The sequence below is a fragment of the Rhinatrema bivittatum genome, chromosome 2 (genome assembly GCF_901001135.1).
Source record: "Rhinatrema bivittatum chromosome 2, aRhiBiv1.1, whole genome shotgun sequence".
Lineage (NCBI taxonomy): Eukaryota > Metazoa > Chordata > Amphibia > Gymnophiona > Rhinatrematidae > Rhinatrema > Rhinatrema bivittatum.
Window position 1 is genome coordinate 97,568,257 of NC_042616.1, and position 18,518 is coordinate 97,586,774.

Genomic DNA, 18,518 nt, shown 5'->3' on the forward strand with positions numbered 1-18,518 from the left:
TACTAACTGCACGAACCACATTCTCTGGCAACAAATTCCAGAGTTTAATTGTGCGTTGAGTAAAAAAGAACTTTCTCCAATTAGTTTTAAATGTGCCCCATGCACATGCTGGGTTCAAAAAAGGTTTGGATAAATTCTTGGAGGAGAAGTCCATTAATGGCTATTAATCAATTATACTTAGGGAATAGCCACTGCTATTAATTGCATTAGTAGCATGGGTTCTTCTTAGTGTTTGGGTAATTGCCAGGTTCTTGTGGCCTGGTTTTGGCCTCTGTTGGAAACAGGATGCTGGGCTTGATGGACCCTTGGTCTGACCCAGCATGGCAATTTCTTATGTCCTTATAAATTAAGGCAGAGGGGGCTTTTCTCTCCATGGAATGGCTTCTCCCTTTGGCCATTCGGAAATCTGAATCTCACAGAAGAAAAAAAAAAGTTAATACATTTGTGCTAAGAATGCCTGTCACGTAGCAAGTGTCCATTTTTTCAGTATCCTAGCAAGAGCACACAATCACTCAAATGATATTATTTGTAACCATTGTTTAAACAATAGATGAAATGTACTTACCCATAACTTTTTCTGTGGCACTGGTTAGGTGTACTTATGTAATAAATGATTATCAATCCCAGCCTCTGAAAAGTAACTACTAGGTTTACTCATTTGCCACTATAATTAGAAGCTATGGAGTGAATTTTCATAGGAATTGTAAGGTGAATTTTAAAAGCCTGGTGTGCACATTAATTAGGGGATGCACAAATAAGTTAGGCTCACATGCGCCGACTGTATTTTAAAAAGCGCCCAGATACACATGCGCCATAGCATACACATCTCAAAACTTTCCAAAAAAAAAAAAGGCAGGGTATGGTCTGGGCTCGTGGCCATTTCGGGGCCTAGCCAAGAGTTGCACGCGAAAATACTTACATACCCCAGTCCTCTGCTGCGTAACTTTGCTTCTGCTATGAATGACATGAAAGTCATAAAATAAAAGGATCGATTCATTTCTGAGGGGTTTAAAGGGTCTGGGGTACGTGGGGGGGTGGGGGGAATGTAAGCTATCAGACCGGGGGGGGGGGGGGGGGGGGTTGGAGGACAAGACTTAGCTGTTAACTGGGTGAATTGTTGGATGAATTGGTAAACTGGTAATGGCATCGGCGCATGCCCCGCCATTACCAGTTTACCAGTAGAAGCAGGATTTGTGCACCCACTTAAACTCTGGCACATATGCACACGCAAGTTATAAAATGGCTGCGTCCCTGGATGCCAATGTGCGCTTGCCCACCAGTTTGAAAGTTACCATTTATGGGCATAAAAGTAGCATAAGTGGTAGCAATTTTCAAAAGCCCATTTATGTGCATGAAGCCATGTGGAAATTACCTCCATTGTCTGGATATATCATAGAACACAAAATATTTGCTTTGTAACAGTGCTTTTGCTATAGTCACTTGAAAGTTTTTGAACTAAAATATTATCACTGCTAGCGCTGTGTATTATACCTTGTGTAATATGCCAGACCGTTGATTCTGATGCTAAGCTAATATAAGCTATACATACAAATGTGATAAATTGTCTTAGCAATATACTAACTTTTCATATCCTGTATAGGAAATATAGGCCAGCAAGCAAAGCACAAGTGATTCCTCTTTTCCAAACTAATCTTATACAATTGCGACTGACTTTCAAGTGTTCTACAGTCAGTTAATCAGGTTTGTGCAAAATGCACTAAGGCAGCAGCACCTTTATTTATTTGCTTATTTATTTATTTATTTATTAGTTTTTATAGACCGTCATTCGGAATATACCATCATAATGGTTTACATAAATAAATAGTTTAAAACAAGACAGTTAAAATGAAATAAGAACAGAATGCAATCTTAATAATACTATCATAACAGAATAAAACATAAAATACAATAGAATCAATAAAATTATACATCAAAATGTCAATCATCGTAAAAGAAAATAAAACAATAAAATCAATTCATTTTAAACTTCATTTCGCCATCTGTCCTGCATCGGTATTCAATCTAATCATGGAGTTTCTCCAGTAAAAACCTTGTAAAATAACCAAGTTTTTACATCCTTCTTGAATGATTTAAAATTCTGCTGGAGTCTTAATTTTTCAGGTAATGTATTCCAGATTTTTGGGCCGGCTAGGGAAATTTTTCTATCTCTGACTTGTGAGAGATGGGCTGATTGTATTGAAGGGATCGATAATAGCCCTTTATTACTGGACCGTAACTGTCTTTGGGGTGATTGTAGTCTGATGGCTGCATTAAACCATTCTGTTGCTTCTCCGTAAATTATTTTGTGTATTATACATAAACTTTATATTCAATCCTGTAGCTGATTGGTAGCCAGTGTAAGGAAGAGAGTACAGGGGTGATATGGTCATATTTCTTTGTATTAGTTAGAACCCTGGCTGCTGAATTTTGGAGGACTTGTAGCAGACAAATAGTTGATTGTGGGAGACCTAACAATAGAGCGTTACAGTAATCAGTATTTGAAAAAAGCAGTGCTTGGAGTACAGTTCTAAAGTTATTTTGGTCTAGTAGTGGTTTTAGTCTTTTAAGTGTGTGTAATTTGTAATAGCCTTCTTTTAGCTTAATAGATATGTGCTTTTTGAAATTGAGTTTGGAGTCCATAATGACTCCTAGATCACATGTGTTGTTTCTGATTTCGAGGTTGATGTTATTATCAGTGAGTGTTATGGTCGGTAACTTGTCATGACAAGCTCTTCTGTCCAGGTAAATGATTTCAGTTTTTTCTACATTCAGCATTAATTTCATATTCGTCAATAGTTTTTTGATCAATGAAAGGTACATAACTATCAGTTTGATAGTCTCTTCAATTCTGGAATTTATTGGAATTAAAATTTGGATATCGTCTGCGTAAACATAATGTAGGAGTCCTAATCCGCTTATGAAATGACAAATCAGAATCATGTACACATTAAACAAGGTAGCAGATAGGGATGATCCTTGTGGGACTCCCGTATTCAATTCTTTTTTCTCTGAAAGTGTATTTTTAATTTTAACTTGGAAATATCTACTGCTGATGTATGAGGAGAACCAACTAATTGTGGAATCAGTCAACCCTATTTCTGATAATCTTTCAATAAGTATCGCATGATTTACCATGTCCAAAGCAGCGGTGAGGTCTAACAGTATGAGGAAGTATTTTTGTCTGTTGTCGAATCCTCTATGAATTGTATCAGTGAGTGCAAGAAGTAATGTTTCAGTGCTATGGTGCTTTCTGAAGCCGAATTGTGATGGAAATAATATATTATTGATTTTGAGATAATCTGTAAGTTGTTTTTGAACTACTTTTTCCACAAATATGTGAGGTGGGCAGGCCACAGTCTGAGCCTGCCATTAATAAGTGGGTGGTGGGTCTCAAATTGATGGTCCCAGAAGGGGATCCTCATCCACAGTTAGCTGTCGGGGTTGGGTTGAGGTAAGTTGGACCTGAGTGCAGGGCCAAAAGGGGACAGGTTGATGAGGTGTTTCATTCAAGGTTTAATAGAGGCACCAGAGATTTCCAGCTGGTTGGGTGGGTCATACGATCAGGTGAGGGATGAGACCCGGACTGCCCTTTATCAGGGGCAAGCATGCTGTTCCTTCTCCTCATTTCTGCTGGTGAATCATCCCGCTGTCCCTTTCTTATTGTTTGGTTGGTTTGTAATTTATATTGTCACAGCTGTGAAGAACCAGACCCCATTTGTGTCAGTCTTGTATGATCATTTACCTGTTTTGTTTGGAGGGAGAAGGGCTAGTAGGGAGCAAGGAGAGCTGTAGCACTGCAGTCGAGGGAGCGAGGGTTGTGATTTGGTCACTGCCAGAATTTTGGGGCATCCTGAGCTGGGCTGCATTGAGAGATGGTCCACACATGTGGTGGTGGGGGCCTTGTGGAAGGTGTCTGAAGCTAAGAAGGGATAAAAACAGCTTGTGGCTGGGACATGGCAGGTGGACTGCCCAGACACTAGGGGGAGAGGAAGGAAAGAATGGAAATGTGTTTAGGGGTTGTTTGTTATTAGTTGGGCTCAGGTCTGTATTGTGCTGGTTGTAATGAAGCTGTTAATTTTTAGAACTCGTGTGCCATTTTGTTGTAAACGTAGGGGAGAAGGGGGCAGCACCAGAAATCATGCCTGCCCACATTATTGACGCGGGGAGTATGCCTATTGAGACTTGGTCACAAATGTATTATGCACCTTGTTCATTGACCTTTTTATTGTGTTTCAGTGATCTAAATTGGCAAAAGTCATATCTCATATCCTATACTACACACTAATTTATTCTGAACTCAGTGATACTATTTTCAAAGAAATAGCTGCACAATTGGCTGGGTTCTTTATATTTCATTTCAGTCAGTTGTGTCTTTTTATCTGCAGAGGGCACATTTTTTAAATTTTAAATAATGCCCAAATAAAGGTGCAACATCACGCATGGAAAATGAATGCATCTTGGAGGCATTTCCACACAATCGCACATTCCCCCTTAAATTCACACAACTGAGATAAAACTCTACAAAATTTTCAATCTGTGCATTTCCCAGCTTTACTAAGAATAGAAAATACAATTGTGTGCAAATGTTTAGCCAACCTTGGTCAAACTGTATAATTGTATGAATATCTAACTGAACAGAAACTGACACAACCTCTACACAGTGCAAAGTTAAACAATTTCTTTCTGTAGTTTTTAATGAAAAAGTGAATATTTATTTGATGATTTTAACCTATCAAAAATAGTAAAACAGTGAATTTGGCATTTGCAAAAGATTGGACACCCTACCAGTTGATTCATTACTACTTTTTATTTAATAAGTTGTTAATAAGGCCCAAAAACTGATGGACTGGTTAGATCAATTGTCTTCAGTTGAAGACAATTCTACGATTGAACAAATACTCTAACCCTTCTAACTTTTCAGGTTGTGATTGTTATTTGGTCTTCTTTCAATAACCTTGGGCAGCTGTTTACTCTTTGGAAATGAAGATAATTCAATCTTACAAAGCAGGGGAAGACTATAAGAAAATCTCTCTAACTACTTCCAGTTAGCAATTTCAACTGTCAAAAGCATTGTTAAGAAATGGAAGTTCCAGTATCATGTGTGTTGTAGCCAATTTTTGTTTCATCAGTCTAATATACTTTGGAGTAGATTTTTAAAGTTATGCGGGTGAAGATTTGGTTGTGCAACCCAGCGCGAATAAACTTACGCCTGATTTTATAACATGCACACGCTTCCGGCTGGATTTACACGCGCAGGGCTTTTAAAATCTGCCCCTTTGTTCTTCTTGTGTTGCATATTTTAGATGATGTTTGTGATGAGGTCGTTGAAAAGGTTTCTCTCTGATAACTTTCCCCTGCAGATCATTGTTGTGTAAGCAACTGTGGAGATGTGGACAACTACTTTAGTGACAACTAAATTTTTCAGCAGGTCATTTGCAGTGATCTGTTGGTTCTGTTTTTTATATATGACCAGTTATGAGGTAGTTCTATCAGAGATTTTTCTTGGTTTTCCAGATCTTGCCTTGACTTCAAAAGTTTCATGTAACTTCCATTTCTTAAAAATGTTTCAGACAGTTGAAGTAGCTAGCTGGAACTGTTTAGACTTGTTTTTAACACTTTCCCTTGCTTTGTAAGACTAAGGGCCTCATTTTCCAAGGAGTTACCGCACGCGATAAATTTGGTATTCAGGGGGGCGGAGCATATGTAAAGCGGGACACAGCTCCTATCGTGGCTAATAGGTACAACCCTTTCATTTGTATTACATACTGCGCTAGAGGGCAGTAAAGGTTTATCGCAGTGCATGACATTTCCAGACAGACAGACAGACAGACTTCCTATAATGCCTATGCCCTAGACAAGTATTTGTATCCCTATGGGAGGGCCACCTAGTAACTCGAGGTGGGAATTAGGTATGAGCGTAGGGGGTTGGGGGCCACTTTCGCATTCAACATGAGACCTACGGAAAGAACAGTGGTCTCTAGTGAAGATTTGCTGGCCGTCGGAGTGAGGAAACTCACGCCAAGAAGAGATTTGGGCAACGTTCTCTCAACCTAGCTTGTTGTTGCCCAGGTAGAGTGTCCATCAAGCTAGGTTGAGAGAACGTTGCCCAAATCTCTTCTTGGCGTGAGTGTCCTCACTCCGACGGCCAGCAAATCTTCACTAGAGACCACTGTTCTTTCCGTAGGTCTCATGTTGAATGCGAAAGTGGCCCCCAACCCCCTACGCTCATACCTAATCCCCACCTCGAGTTACTAGGTGGCCCTCCCATAGGGATACAAATACTTGTCTAGGGCATAGGCATTATAGGAAGGCTGGCACTCTCTCTCTCTCCCCACCTGCAGGATACTGAAACGGGCTGCTGGGAATATCGTGGACCGCGATACTCCTGGCTGGACACTTTCACGAAAACAACCAATGAATCATCGTGGTGCATGATGTTTTCGCGATTTGCGACTCCAGTTCCGCGAATGGCGAAAACATCGTGTGCGGCGATGTTTCCCCACTGCACGAAAAATGCCTTATTTGCATAGGACACACCCCCTCATGCGTTACCACTGCGATATTGGAAAATGAGGCCCTAAATGATCTTTATTTTCAAATGTTCATATCACTCATGCTTAGAAGAATCCCTGGTTGATGAAAATAAAACAACAATCACAATCTGAAGGGTCAGAGTATTTTTTCAACCATAGAAGAGTCTTCACTTAATCTGAAGCATGAGTCAATCCACTGTTTGAGCCTTATTAACAACTTTTTTTTTAAGTAGTAATGAATCAATTGGAAGGGTGTTCAAACTTTAGCATGTCATATACACAGTTTTATTATTTTTAATTTGTTAAAATCAGCAAATAGAAATTTTGCATTAAAATTGCAGAAAGATGTCATTTCTAGCTATGTAATGCAGGAAAGTGGAGTGAACCGGTCGCACATACAAATTTGTAGCAAAGAAGATGTGTAACCAAACTATAGTAACTGTTCCATGCTTCAAAGATGCAGTAGCAAATCCATCAAAAGCTGTTTATTCATAGAGCTTTGATTCAGCAACGATAATTCAGAACAGCAGTATGGACCCCCAATATGTGCCATGTTTCACTGGAGGGGCTGCTTCGGGAAAGACATGAGGGTATACACTTTATAATCATTATAGGAAACATATCACTTTCACATAATGTAAAGACCATGGAGACCGCTTAGAGAGATTTACCTGGGTTTAGCTATGTAGCATGTAGAGCAGGGGTTGCCATCTCTGGTTCTTGAGAGCCACAAACAGATCAGGTTTTCAGGATACCCACAATGAATAAGCATGAGATAGATTTGCATACAACGGAGGCTACAATATATGCCATTGAATTGTCCATAGGTTTTACCTGCGTTAAATGCACTTAACATGGCTTTTGAAAATTGATACAATAGTATGTTACATTTATATGAAAAACTCCTTTGAAAATTCACATGAATGCATGTACTTTCCCTCTAAAAACTGTTGCAAAGACCATGCATGGGGAAATCCCCCCTGGGTTGGAACCGTATCGGACCATGTTATCTGTGTGCTTTTCCCCGATGCAGGCATTTGAAATTTGCTCCATAATAACTCATAAAAATAATATAAACATGCATAAGTGAAATAATTTCAAATACTAAAAACAAAGGAAAAAATGTTTGTTTGTTTGGTTTGCAGGGAAAAGTTTTGTTAAAGACAAGATATTTATTAAAGATTAAAAATGTTTAAATAATATGTTTGGACACATTTTATTTAAGTGCTGCTGTCTTGTTGAAATATGTCACCATAAACAAAAATCATTTGAATGATTGTATAGTGCCAAAATAACTTTTATTCTAGCCTTAAAAGCTTGCTTTTGGGGGTGGGGTGGGGGTGGGGGTGGGGAGCAGGAGAGGGGAAGCTCTCCATTCCAGATAACACACACAGAAAAGCAGCAATGGACTATTTTGAAAGTGTTAGGGAGCAGTACCACCTATAATTTTTCTGCAATTTTGGTACTGGTAAATTTTTTTCAAGATGCAATTTCTTGACAGATATACTCCTGTAAGGCGAGGTCATAGTGTTCACACAAATTTAAAAAAACCTAAAACTTAAAAATGTTGGAAAGGTGTAATACATGCAGCAAAGTACTATTAAAAGCTGAAAAAAAAAAAGCTGTAGTGCAAGGTGATCATGTAGTGGAAAGGAAAGGCTGCCCTACACTCATTGTCTCTTGTATGTCAGATCACAGCACAAGATCTGGATATTACACCCTCTGTGACCTAAGATTAAAGAACCCTCATTTTCAGACACTGTCACATTCTGCACTTAAATACTGTACCTGTTAAACCTTTGTAAATTCTAAGACAGGGGTAAGCAACTCTGGCCCCAGACTGACACAATGAACATGCAAAGTGGTGTAAATTGTTGTACACCGCTTTGATTGGCCATTTTGGGCAAAGGTGGTTTATAAAAGGTTTTTAAATAAGTAAGTAAAATGTATGCAAATATATCTCTTGCATATTCATTGTGGATGTTCTGACAAATGTCACACTTCAGGATAGCAGTTGCCCACCCCTGTTCTGAAAGATAAGAAAAGAACTGTGCGGACAAGGGAGAATGAACACATTTAAAAAGCAGAGCAATAGCCACAATTCTGACCCACAACAATTGAACTGGCAGTTAAAAAAAAAAAGCATACCCTGATTAAGTAGTGCAGGACTTTGAAGGCATAGGTGTTACATTTACACACTTTGGGGGTGATGTAATAAGGCCTGTGGTGAAATCGTTGCTATTTTTCAGCATGTATATATTTTTTTTTTAGTGCATGCAGTAAACGCAGGATATTTACAGAAAATCCATACAAAACAAATATCTGTGCAGATATGTGCACTAAAATGCATGCTGAAGGCTCTATGCAATAAAACTGTGCATAAACCTGTATTAATGTGGTGACCAATGATCGATTCTCAGTTGAAAGCCTTCCCCTTTCATGGTACAGTAGTGAATTAGTGGTTCGGAAGGGGACTGAAGGTGGGTAGAGCAACGTCTAACCCCTTCATGATCCATCACTGACCGCGTGGGAGCTATAATGGCGAATGCCAGTGAGCGTGGGAAATGCAGCAGAGATTTGGAAGGGTCTACAAAAGCATTCAGCATTTCTGACATGTGCCTGTTCACTTTCTGACCTTTCTCACTTTCTGCTGCTCACGTTTTCAATTTCCAGACAGGCGCTTACACTTAACTCCTGCCCTGACCCAGGTGCTAAAATTCCTGCACTAATGCCAGCATAGCTCTCTTCACTGTGGCTCTCTGCTCTGCCTCCTTTGCATGGCACCATGGACGCACGCTAAACCAGCCACAGTTTTTTTGAGCGGGATTGTGCGCACTTTTTTCACACTAATCGCGTAATTATCTGGATGCATAAGATTAGCAAGAGAAAATACACGTAATACCCTGCTCAAAAACCTGCAGGTCTACCACAGCTTATTACATTAGCCCCAATGTGTATAGAACAGAGAGGGACAGTATTCCTTTCAAGAAGCAGCGCACAGCATGAATGAATGCACCTTCTTTTGTCTTTTTCTCTTAATCATTTGTGGGATTATGAATCTCAGTTTGTAATGTCAAACTCTGAAGGCAGATGAAAGCTTGCAGCCCAGGCACTTCCACTCTCTAGGACTGGAAAAGGATTACAGACCCTACATACTGTGAGAGTCTGAAAAAATAAAAAAAGCACAAAATCCTAGAGCTTGCTAAAGTCTGAATGAAAATGGCACAAAATTCAAGACAATACCACACTATGAAAAACCCAGATACTGGAGCACAGCATGACTAGAGAGTTTATCTTTGCTGAAAGGTGCAAGGTCTTCCAATACCCAGATACTGATTTGTCTAATGAAAGCTGAGATCCTGCCACAGGCTATAAAGAGTGTAAAAAATGTATTCCCCTAGATTTGAATAGTCTAAGCAGAGTTAGTTTGTGCCAATCACTGTCATATTCTCTGAGCTAGGAACTGGTGCACACTTGAAATGAAAGGTTTCTAATCCAGGACCTTTTCACACTGTGAAGCTACCAAGTTTACACCCTCCGTACACTCACTGCATGGGTAGGCTTCGCTAAAGATAAACGTTTATAGCTCCAGACTGACAGATATTGTGTGCATTTGTGGTGTTGCATAAAATTTACAGTCAGGGGAAACTTGTCTGCTCAGAACACAGAGAGCTCGCCTTGACTAAAGGCAAACACTAAGTTGGGAGTGGAGAAACTATAATTCTCAGGAACTGACACAGAGCCAGGACACAGCTGGCACTATGTCAGACGGCCTAGGTCAAAGCTTGAGGGCAGTAAGGCAGGGGACGCTCCAGTGGCATCGCGGCTCTGGGCCAGGGGAAGGGGCAAGGCTAGGGATGGACCCAGGCAGCGCCCTCCAGCCAGCCTCCTACCTTCTCGGTTCAGCTGGCATTCCTTCCCTTTAAACTCCGGCGAGATTGGCACTGGCGAGGGTCCTGCCGGCCAATGAGATGCTCTCGGAATCAGAAGCTAGCGGCCTAGGGGAACTTGGTACCTCTCGCTCTAAATCAAAACCAACCCCTTGTGCAAAACAGAGAAAAGAAAAGGCAGCAGGGAGTTCTGGGTAACACAGGCATTATGCAGTTTTGTTTGTTTCTTCTTCTTTTATTTTTAAAATAGTGAGAAAACCAAACTAAAATATGTATATATGAGGTTCTTTAGAGAACTTGAAGTACTTAGTCACCCAATTAGACCTTTCACTGCAGGCAACACATAACAATTGTGGATGCATCTTTAGGAGTTTTCAGACAAGTACTGCACAAGAAGAACAGGTGGCACAACGGGAGCTCTCAGTTATCATACACTAACCAGACCGTGCATGGCACCTTTTATTTCTATAAAACTATTAAAAACTATTACAAAATATTAAAAAATACATTTTAGTAAATTTACAGCAGTTATTCCTCAATTTATTAAATGCAAAACATCCTTAATCTCTGTACAAACTACTGTCTTCATCTTCAGGAACTCGTCAGCATCTGCGCTTTTTATTTCTTTAAAAAATATTATTTTCTAATAAACTCTCTGAAGTGAAAAATAATAAAATTCATACTATTTGCAAAGGGAAAAAGGGTCGTGTAACAGTCTTGCTTTAACAGGAGCATGGTCTAATGTTGTTTGCAAAGAAAAATATATAACAATTAAAAAAAAACAAAAAACAACCCAGTGGACGAGAGGACGTTACATTTTGAAACTAATTTTAAATTAAAATAATATATTCTCATATTTTACACTATTTCAAAAAACGAAATGTGAATCAGTAAGTATTGATCTCTCAAAAAAATTCTAATTTACAATTCTGTGTATAAAAATATAATTTATGGACCCCCCCCACCCCCACGAAATATGTCTTTGCTTAAGAGAAGGACGGATGAAACCAGTCTGGAAGAACACAGCAATGCTGTTTTCGGAAAGTCAGGGCACAGCTGAGACGTAGAAAAATAGACTCTTGGCATTTCGCTGCGCCTCACAAAATAATCCCCCACCCCTCACCGTGAGGCCGGTACCCATCCATATGACAATAAATTATCAAAGAAACTATTTAAGGCTCTTCTTGAAAGTCCCATTCATAATTATTAAAAGGTCAATTGCAATAGAAAACAAATAAATATCCAGGAGGGGACCCCTTCCCCCCCCCCCAAAAAAAAATAATAGCAATAATAAAACACGAACTTGCTTGGGTTTTTCCTTTCCTTGAAATTCTACTTTGGCCTGTCCTACTCTTGGGGGTGAAAACCAAGTCTTTTCCTCCGGGCCTGGGAGGCGCGCAGCGCTTTCAGCTGCGCCTCGCTGCCATCCCCAGCGGGTGGATGGCGTCGCTGCCCAGGACCCAGGTCCCGAGCCGGTAGAGGACGCGCGAGTACCAGTGGACGCCGTCGCCCTGCTGCGAGGACGAGGCCGGGCCGGGCCCCAGCCAGGACGCCAGCCAGTGGCCCGCCCGCAGGGGGGCGAAGGCCCGGTGCGCCCAGCCGTGCTCCTCGATGACCGCGTAGCAGGAGGCCAGCACCCGGTCGATGAAGAGGGTGCCGTGGGCGGTCACCGGCGCGTAGGCCCCCGTCTCCTCCTGCAGGTACACCCGCCGCACGGTGACCGCCTTCAGGCCCGCCGCCGCCGCCGCCCCGTCCGCCACGTACACGCGCTGCCCGGGCCGCACGCGGCTGGCGAAGAGGGTCCGCGGGGCGCGCGAGGAGCCATTGCCGGGGGCGCCGGGCGCCACGAAGAGGAGGTGGGCGGCGGTCAGGCGCAGCCGCTGGCGGGGCTGCGCCGTCTCGATCACGTAGAAGACTTTCCGCGCCGCCGCCTCTTTGTCCAGGAAGAGGAGGAAGTCGCTGTAGACGAGCCGGCCCTGCTCGTCGGCCGCCAGCACTCGGTCGCCCGGGCTCAGGTCCTTCACCGCCTTGGTGCCCCCCGCCTCCAGGGTCACGCGGGCCAGGCCCGGGAAGCAGCCTCCCGATTTCGCAGCCACGGAGTTCTCTGGGTGGAGAGGGAGGGAAAGAAAGAGAAATGCTGATGATTAGACTCGTTCCGGGAGGGGAAAGGGTGGGTTATATATATTGTACTGTTTCGTTTTCAGCTCTGGCGTGGGGTTAACACTTTTTTTTTTTTTTTTTTGCTCGACCACGTTGTGCTTCCGCCGGCAAAACTTTCCATCCCTCGCGGTTGGCTGTGGAGCTAATATTAGCAACCGGCAGAAAATGCGCTCCCGTCACCTGGCAGGGAGGAAGTTGTGCACCCCCCCCCCCCCCCTCTTCAGCTGGTGCCAGGCAGGCGCACTCCGGGCTTTCCCGGTGCTCTGGGCACCCCCCCAGGCCTAGTGCTGACTCGGGGCCCAGGCAGGAAGCTTAAAGCCCCCTAGATAGTAAGGTAGCGGGTGTATTTATTTCCAGTTGCGCAAACTAACTCTGATTTTTCGGGAAAGTGGTGTAAAATTGTTTTTTTGTTTTTTTTTCTTCAAGCATCTAAATTTACATTTCAAACAACCTCACCCGAGCAAAGCGGGGATAATGACCCTCCCAGCGTTTTCGACCGACTCCACGCATGTAGCCAGCTTTAAAAGCAGTGTAGTTCTTAAATAAACATTTGAGGCGCTGCAATCCTAATGACTTTCTCAGGAAGGACAAAGGAGGGCGAAAATGAGATTTTATTGATTCGCTAACGATTTTATCACGTCTGCTCAACAGATTAAACAAATCGGGAAGAGCTCTTGGGAAAAAAATCAGGGCGACAAACAAGGCCGGCGTTTTATGTGCAGCCTTTACCAGCAAAGTCTACCTCGGCAATGGTCGCAAGGATGGCTCTGCCCCGAGCTTTGTTTGCATATTCAGGCCTTGATGAATAGCCCTAGTAGTGTAGCAACTCTACAAACACGCCAGTGAATTGTCAGAGGTGTGAAAATCTGCTTCTTTGAGATGTACTTGTTTGGGCTCCCTAATTAAAATCCAATAAAGGATCAGCATTGTCATTCGGATTCATGTAATAAATGGAGACACTCTTGAAAAAGAGGACACTTCCATTTCCCTCCACCCCCATCCCCAGCTTCTTTACGCCCCCCCCCCCTCCCCTATTTGTTCAGGTGCAGAAACCCTATGTGCCAATTCACACACATACTCTCCAAAACCCAGGACTTTCCAATCACTGTTTGCACAGCAGAGCCACTTTTCCAAGACACTCAAGATGTGTATTTGAATTTTAAATGGAGGTGCTTGCTCTAAATACTTGCTGTAGCCCATTATCAATGCCCCCTTTACCATCCCAGCTTCTCTCTTCTCTGCCCCCCTGATGACAATAATTCAGGCCTTGGGAGGGGCGTGGGGAGGGGGGATACTTCTTTGCATTCCAATGTCCAAGATCATACTTTATGCAAACAGAGAGCAAGATAAAGAATCTTCCTGCTTGGAATTACAGAGTTTAATCTTCTCATCAGATTCTCTGTCATGAAACGAGGTCTTGACAATTCCAAACCAGATTTAGCTCACGAAATTCAAGCTTGGTTCCTTGAAATCCATGTGGTACAGTCACACGACCCTGCATGACACAGACAAAATATTGCCCCCCCCCCCCCTCCCAAAGCTGCAAGTGTGTTTGGAATTTTAAACAGTGGATTGGTTGTCTTGGATTTCTCCTTCTGTGCAACATGCATGGTGCTAGATTATACTGTTCACTTGGAAGCGGGAGTAGTGAGAACCACAACTCGCTACATTGTTGAACAGAGTGGAGTGAGTGTATACGTGAATGGGTACATCTATAAATATACCGGCAGGACTAGTCCTGTCTGGGGCACCAACGAAAATATGCAAACAAGATGGCTCGGATAGAGGGTTTTTCTGTGATCAGAAAATAATCATCCTTTCACATAGGCCATCCCCAGAAAATGTACCTAATGTGTGCAACTCGAACACCAAGTAGCATTGTAACCGCAAGGAATGAAACCCCCAACATTTTCCCTCATCATCATGGTGACACCATAAGGTAAAAAGATTTGCAGCACGGCTGGGGTTTGAACGTGCAGTGCTGGCATTTCAATAATAATCAAAGGTCTGTTTTAACGTCATGGGCAATAAAAACACAAATATCTCTGCTAGAATTGTATTCTGAGCATCCGCAGCGTGGATGGCTGGAGACGAACGTACAGTGGCTGCACAGCTCATCCTAAAGATATAGGGGCGGATTTTCAGAGCCCTGCTCGCCTAAATCCGGGCGGATTTAGGCGAGCAGGGCCCTGCGCGCCGGTGCGCCTATGTTCAATAGGCGCACCGGCGCGCGCAGACCCCGGGACTCGCGTAAGTCCCGGGGTTTGGCGAGGGGGGCGTGTCGGGGGCGGGCCCGGTTGGCGCAGCATTTTGGGGGCGGGCCCGGGGGCGTGGTTACGGCCCGGGGCGGTCTGGGGCGTGGCCGCGCCCTCCGTACCCGCCCCCAGGTTGCGTCCCGGCGCGCTAGCGGCCCGCTGGCGCGCGGGGATTTACGTCTCCCTCCGGGAGGCGTAAATCCCCCGACAAAGGTAAGGGGGGGGGGCTTAGACAGGGCCGGGCGGGTGGGTTAGGTAGGGGAAGGTGAGGGGAGGGCAAAAGAAAGTTCCCTCCGAGGCCGCTCCGATTTCGGAGCGGCCTCGGAGGGAACGGGGGTAGGCTGCGCGGCTCGGCGCTCGCCGGCTATACAGAATCGATAGCCTTGCACGCGCCGATCCAGGATTTTAGCGGATACGCGCGTATCTACTAAAATTCCGCGTACTTTTGCTTGCGCCTGATGCGCCAGCAAAAGTACGCCAATTCGCGCGGTTTGAAAATCTACCCCATAGGTATTAGGTGGCACTTTTTTTTTTGTAAATCCTCTGTAACCAGGCTGCCTAATACCTTACAGAAGCACTCTAAGCACTCTAAGCACTCTTCCTGACTCACACACTGTATGGAGGGGAAGAAATTCTGTGGGCATGTCCCATAGTTATGACCTGAAATAAATATGGGTTTGATAATACGGTTAACAAGCTGCAGTTCCCTCTGCTGCCAGTCGCACAACGCAGGGCAAGCAGCTATTAAAGGCCGGGAGGTGAATCACCCACGATACACAGACAAATTCATTTTTTTCCTGTTAATGCTGCAAGCTGAATTCTTCTATAACTCATTTTGCCCATATAATTTAACAGACTCAGCGATATTTTAATTAACTGTTATATGAGTGTTATCATTGAAAGGAAATATGTTCCTGTAATAGCCAATAATGTCTGTGTAGGCCTCTTTATAGCTCAAGAGGTAAATGTTTGATCTCTTACTACTGCAGAGTGTGTCTATCCCTATAGGAGGAATAGCCTAGTGGTTGGAGCAGTAGACTACAAATCACTGAAACAGTGTTCAACACACACTGCTGCTCCTTGTGACCTTTAGCAAGTTACTTCAGACCCCCCATTGCCTTAGTACAAGCTTAGATTATGAGTTCTCTAGGGACAGGCAAATACCTCCCGCACCTGAATGTAATCCACTTTGTATGTGGCTGAAAGGGGGAGTAATAGCAAATAGACTAGCATATATCCATTTAGCAAACTGCTTCAGCTAATCTCTATATTTTAATATCATTTGCTAATTTGATAGTAAGAAGGATTCATTGCTGTTTTCTCTAATTTGGGCATTGGTATATGAAAATTGCTCCTATAGAGTTGAGCTAAGGTTGGGAAGATCATTGTGGCTATTTCTTGGGATGCGAGCTTAAATTATGTATCTTTTTATGTAACTCGCCTCCAATAATGGAAAGTCTGGGTAATATTTTTTAATAATAATAATAATAATAATAATTATATATATACATACACAGTGCATTAACTTTTCATCCCTTTACTTCAACTGATTTTGATTGTGTGTATTTGTGTTTGTAAATCTATCCATATATTTGTTTCTATATTTGTATCTGTATCTATCTAAATAGGAATTCTGACTACTGTTTTCTCTCTTCCTCTAAATTTAGAGATTACGGGGTGGTTAGAGATTATGGAATGTCAAAATTCCCTGGTCTTGAACAATTATTTTTTAATCATATTGTCAGAGTTCTTCCATTAGAGGGGGGGGGGGGGGATTTGACTATCTTACCTGCTTTAACTGAACAGTGGATGTGGGCCTTGGACTCATAATAAACCCAGTCAAAGCCAGCCTCCACCGCCAGCCTGGCCAGCATGCCGTATTTACTGCGGTCTCTGTCTGAGGTGGTGATGTCCACAGCTCGGCCCTCATAGTGCAGGGATTCCTCAGAATGATGACCATCCTCATCCCAGCCCTCTGTCACCCGCAGTTTCACCCCAGGCCACTGATTCATCACTGAGATAGCCAGGGCATTCAGTTTGTCTTTGCATCTCTAAGATGAGAGGGCAGAGAAAGAGAAGAATGTATTCTGTTAAAACAAGTACATTAAAAAAGAAATATATTTCATGAATTCTAGAGGGTTTCAACCTATATTGCTTATCAGATGTTGAAAATCATAGCACAGTATTAACGTAAAAGGGAATACTGGAGAACTAGAAATCTGTTAGAAGGTCAAGAGCTTGTTTTTCTGAAGAACCCTATTGGATTAAGTTTTACTTGTGTTCTGCTAAACAAGTAAGCATTATCAATTACTCTTCACCAAATATATATATAACAGTAATAATAAAAGAGAACAGATCCCAACAAAGCCCTATCACCACAATTTATGGTAATTGTTGACATGTCACTAACTTATTGACCAATGGTCAATTTACTTAGATAACCAATGATCTATTCTGGAGGAAGGTTACGATGTTAGACAAAGTTCATCAGTGTAAATTAAAGTGGGATGCATTTAGAAAACCCCATACCCAATACACACATTTTTCTCACCACAGTATAATTTCTCTACTGTCATGGTTTCACACAGGTTGAGATGGCAATGAAGGGCTGGTATCCACACCTGTGCCTTGTTTGTTTGTAATTAGTGTCTGTGTATAAATAGTCAATGAGTTTCTTAGCTCTTAAGAAATCCCTGTACATTGGACTGCACTGACTTAGGTGGTTACTGAAGCATGGGGAAAGCAAAAGAACTGTCAAAGGATCTGCGAGCAAAAGTAGTTCAACTTTATAAATCAGGAAAAAGATACAAAAAGATATCCAGAGATTTAACAATGCCAATCAAACATTGCTCAAGAAGTGGAAAATTATGGGTTCTGTTAATAGCAAGCCACACAGGTAAACCAAGAAAGATTTCAGAGACAATTCCAGGAAAATTTGTTAGGATGCAATGAAAAACCCACAAGCAACTTGTACTGAATTACAGGCTTCTCTGAAATAAAGTGGTGTGGGTGTTTCAGCATGCACAATAAGGAGATACTTGAACAAAAAATGGCTGCATAATAGAGTTACTAGAAAAAAATCATTGCTGTACCAATGCCACAAAACAGCCCACTTACAATACGACAAACAGCTTCTAGAGAAGCCTCAAAACTCCTGTAACAAAATAATTTGGAGTGATGAGACCAAAATCGAACTTTATGGTCACAACCATAATTGCTATGTTTGGAGAGGTCAACAAGGCCTATGAAGAGAAGCACACCATCTCTACCATGAATTTCTGCTGGTTTTTTTTTTTTGGGGGGGGGGGAGGTAAGCTACAGCGGCATGGGGAATTTAGTCAAAATTGATAGCAGGATGAATGCAGCATCTTATCAGAAAATATTGGAGGAGAATTTCATTCATCAGCCAGGAAGCTGCATATGGGACACACTTGGACTTTCCACCTGATAATGATCAGAAACATAAGGCCAAGTCGACCCTTTGATGACTGCCACAGAAGAAAGTTTCCTGACCTCAACATCATTGAGGCATTTTGCGGAGAACTCAAACTTGCAATCCATGCTAGACAACCAAATATTTTACAGAATCTGGAGGCTTTTTACCAAGAGGAATGGGCAGCTTTACCACATGACAACTATCACAAAAATAACTGAAAGCCATCATTGATGAAAAAGGGGAC

The 18,518-nt window shown here is 42.5% G+C and overlaps 1 protein-coding gene across 1 annotated transcript in view; it reads right to left on the minus strand.

Annotated features, from left to right (window-relative positions):
* Positions 1–10,864: 10,864 nt before the first annotated feature.
* SHH (sonic hedgehog signaling molecule) overlaps positions 10,865–18,518 on the minus strand; it is a 31,276-nt gene continuing 23,622 nt past the window's right edge. The window contains exons 2-3 of the mRNA XM_029588482.1: positions 16,628–16,889; positions 10,865–12,527 (exon numbers count right to left, since the gene is read on the minus strand). Coding sequence (XP_029444342.1) covers positions 11,830–12,527; positions 16,628–16,889 — 960 coding nt within the window. The 3' untranslated portion in view covers positions 10,865–11,829. The remainder of the gene's footprint in view (positions 12,528–16,627; positions 16,890–18,518) is intronic.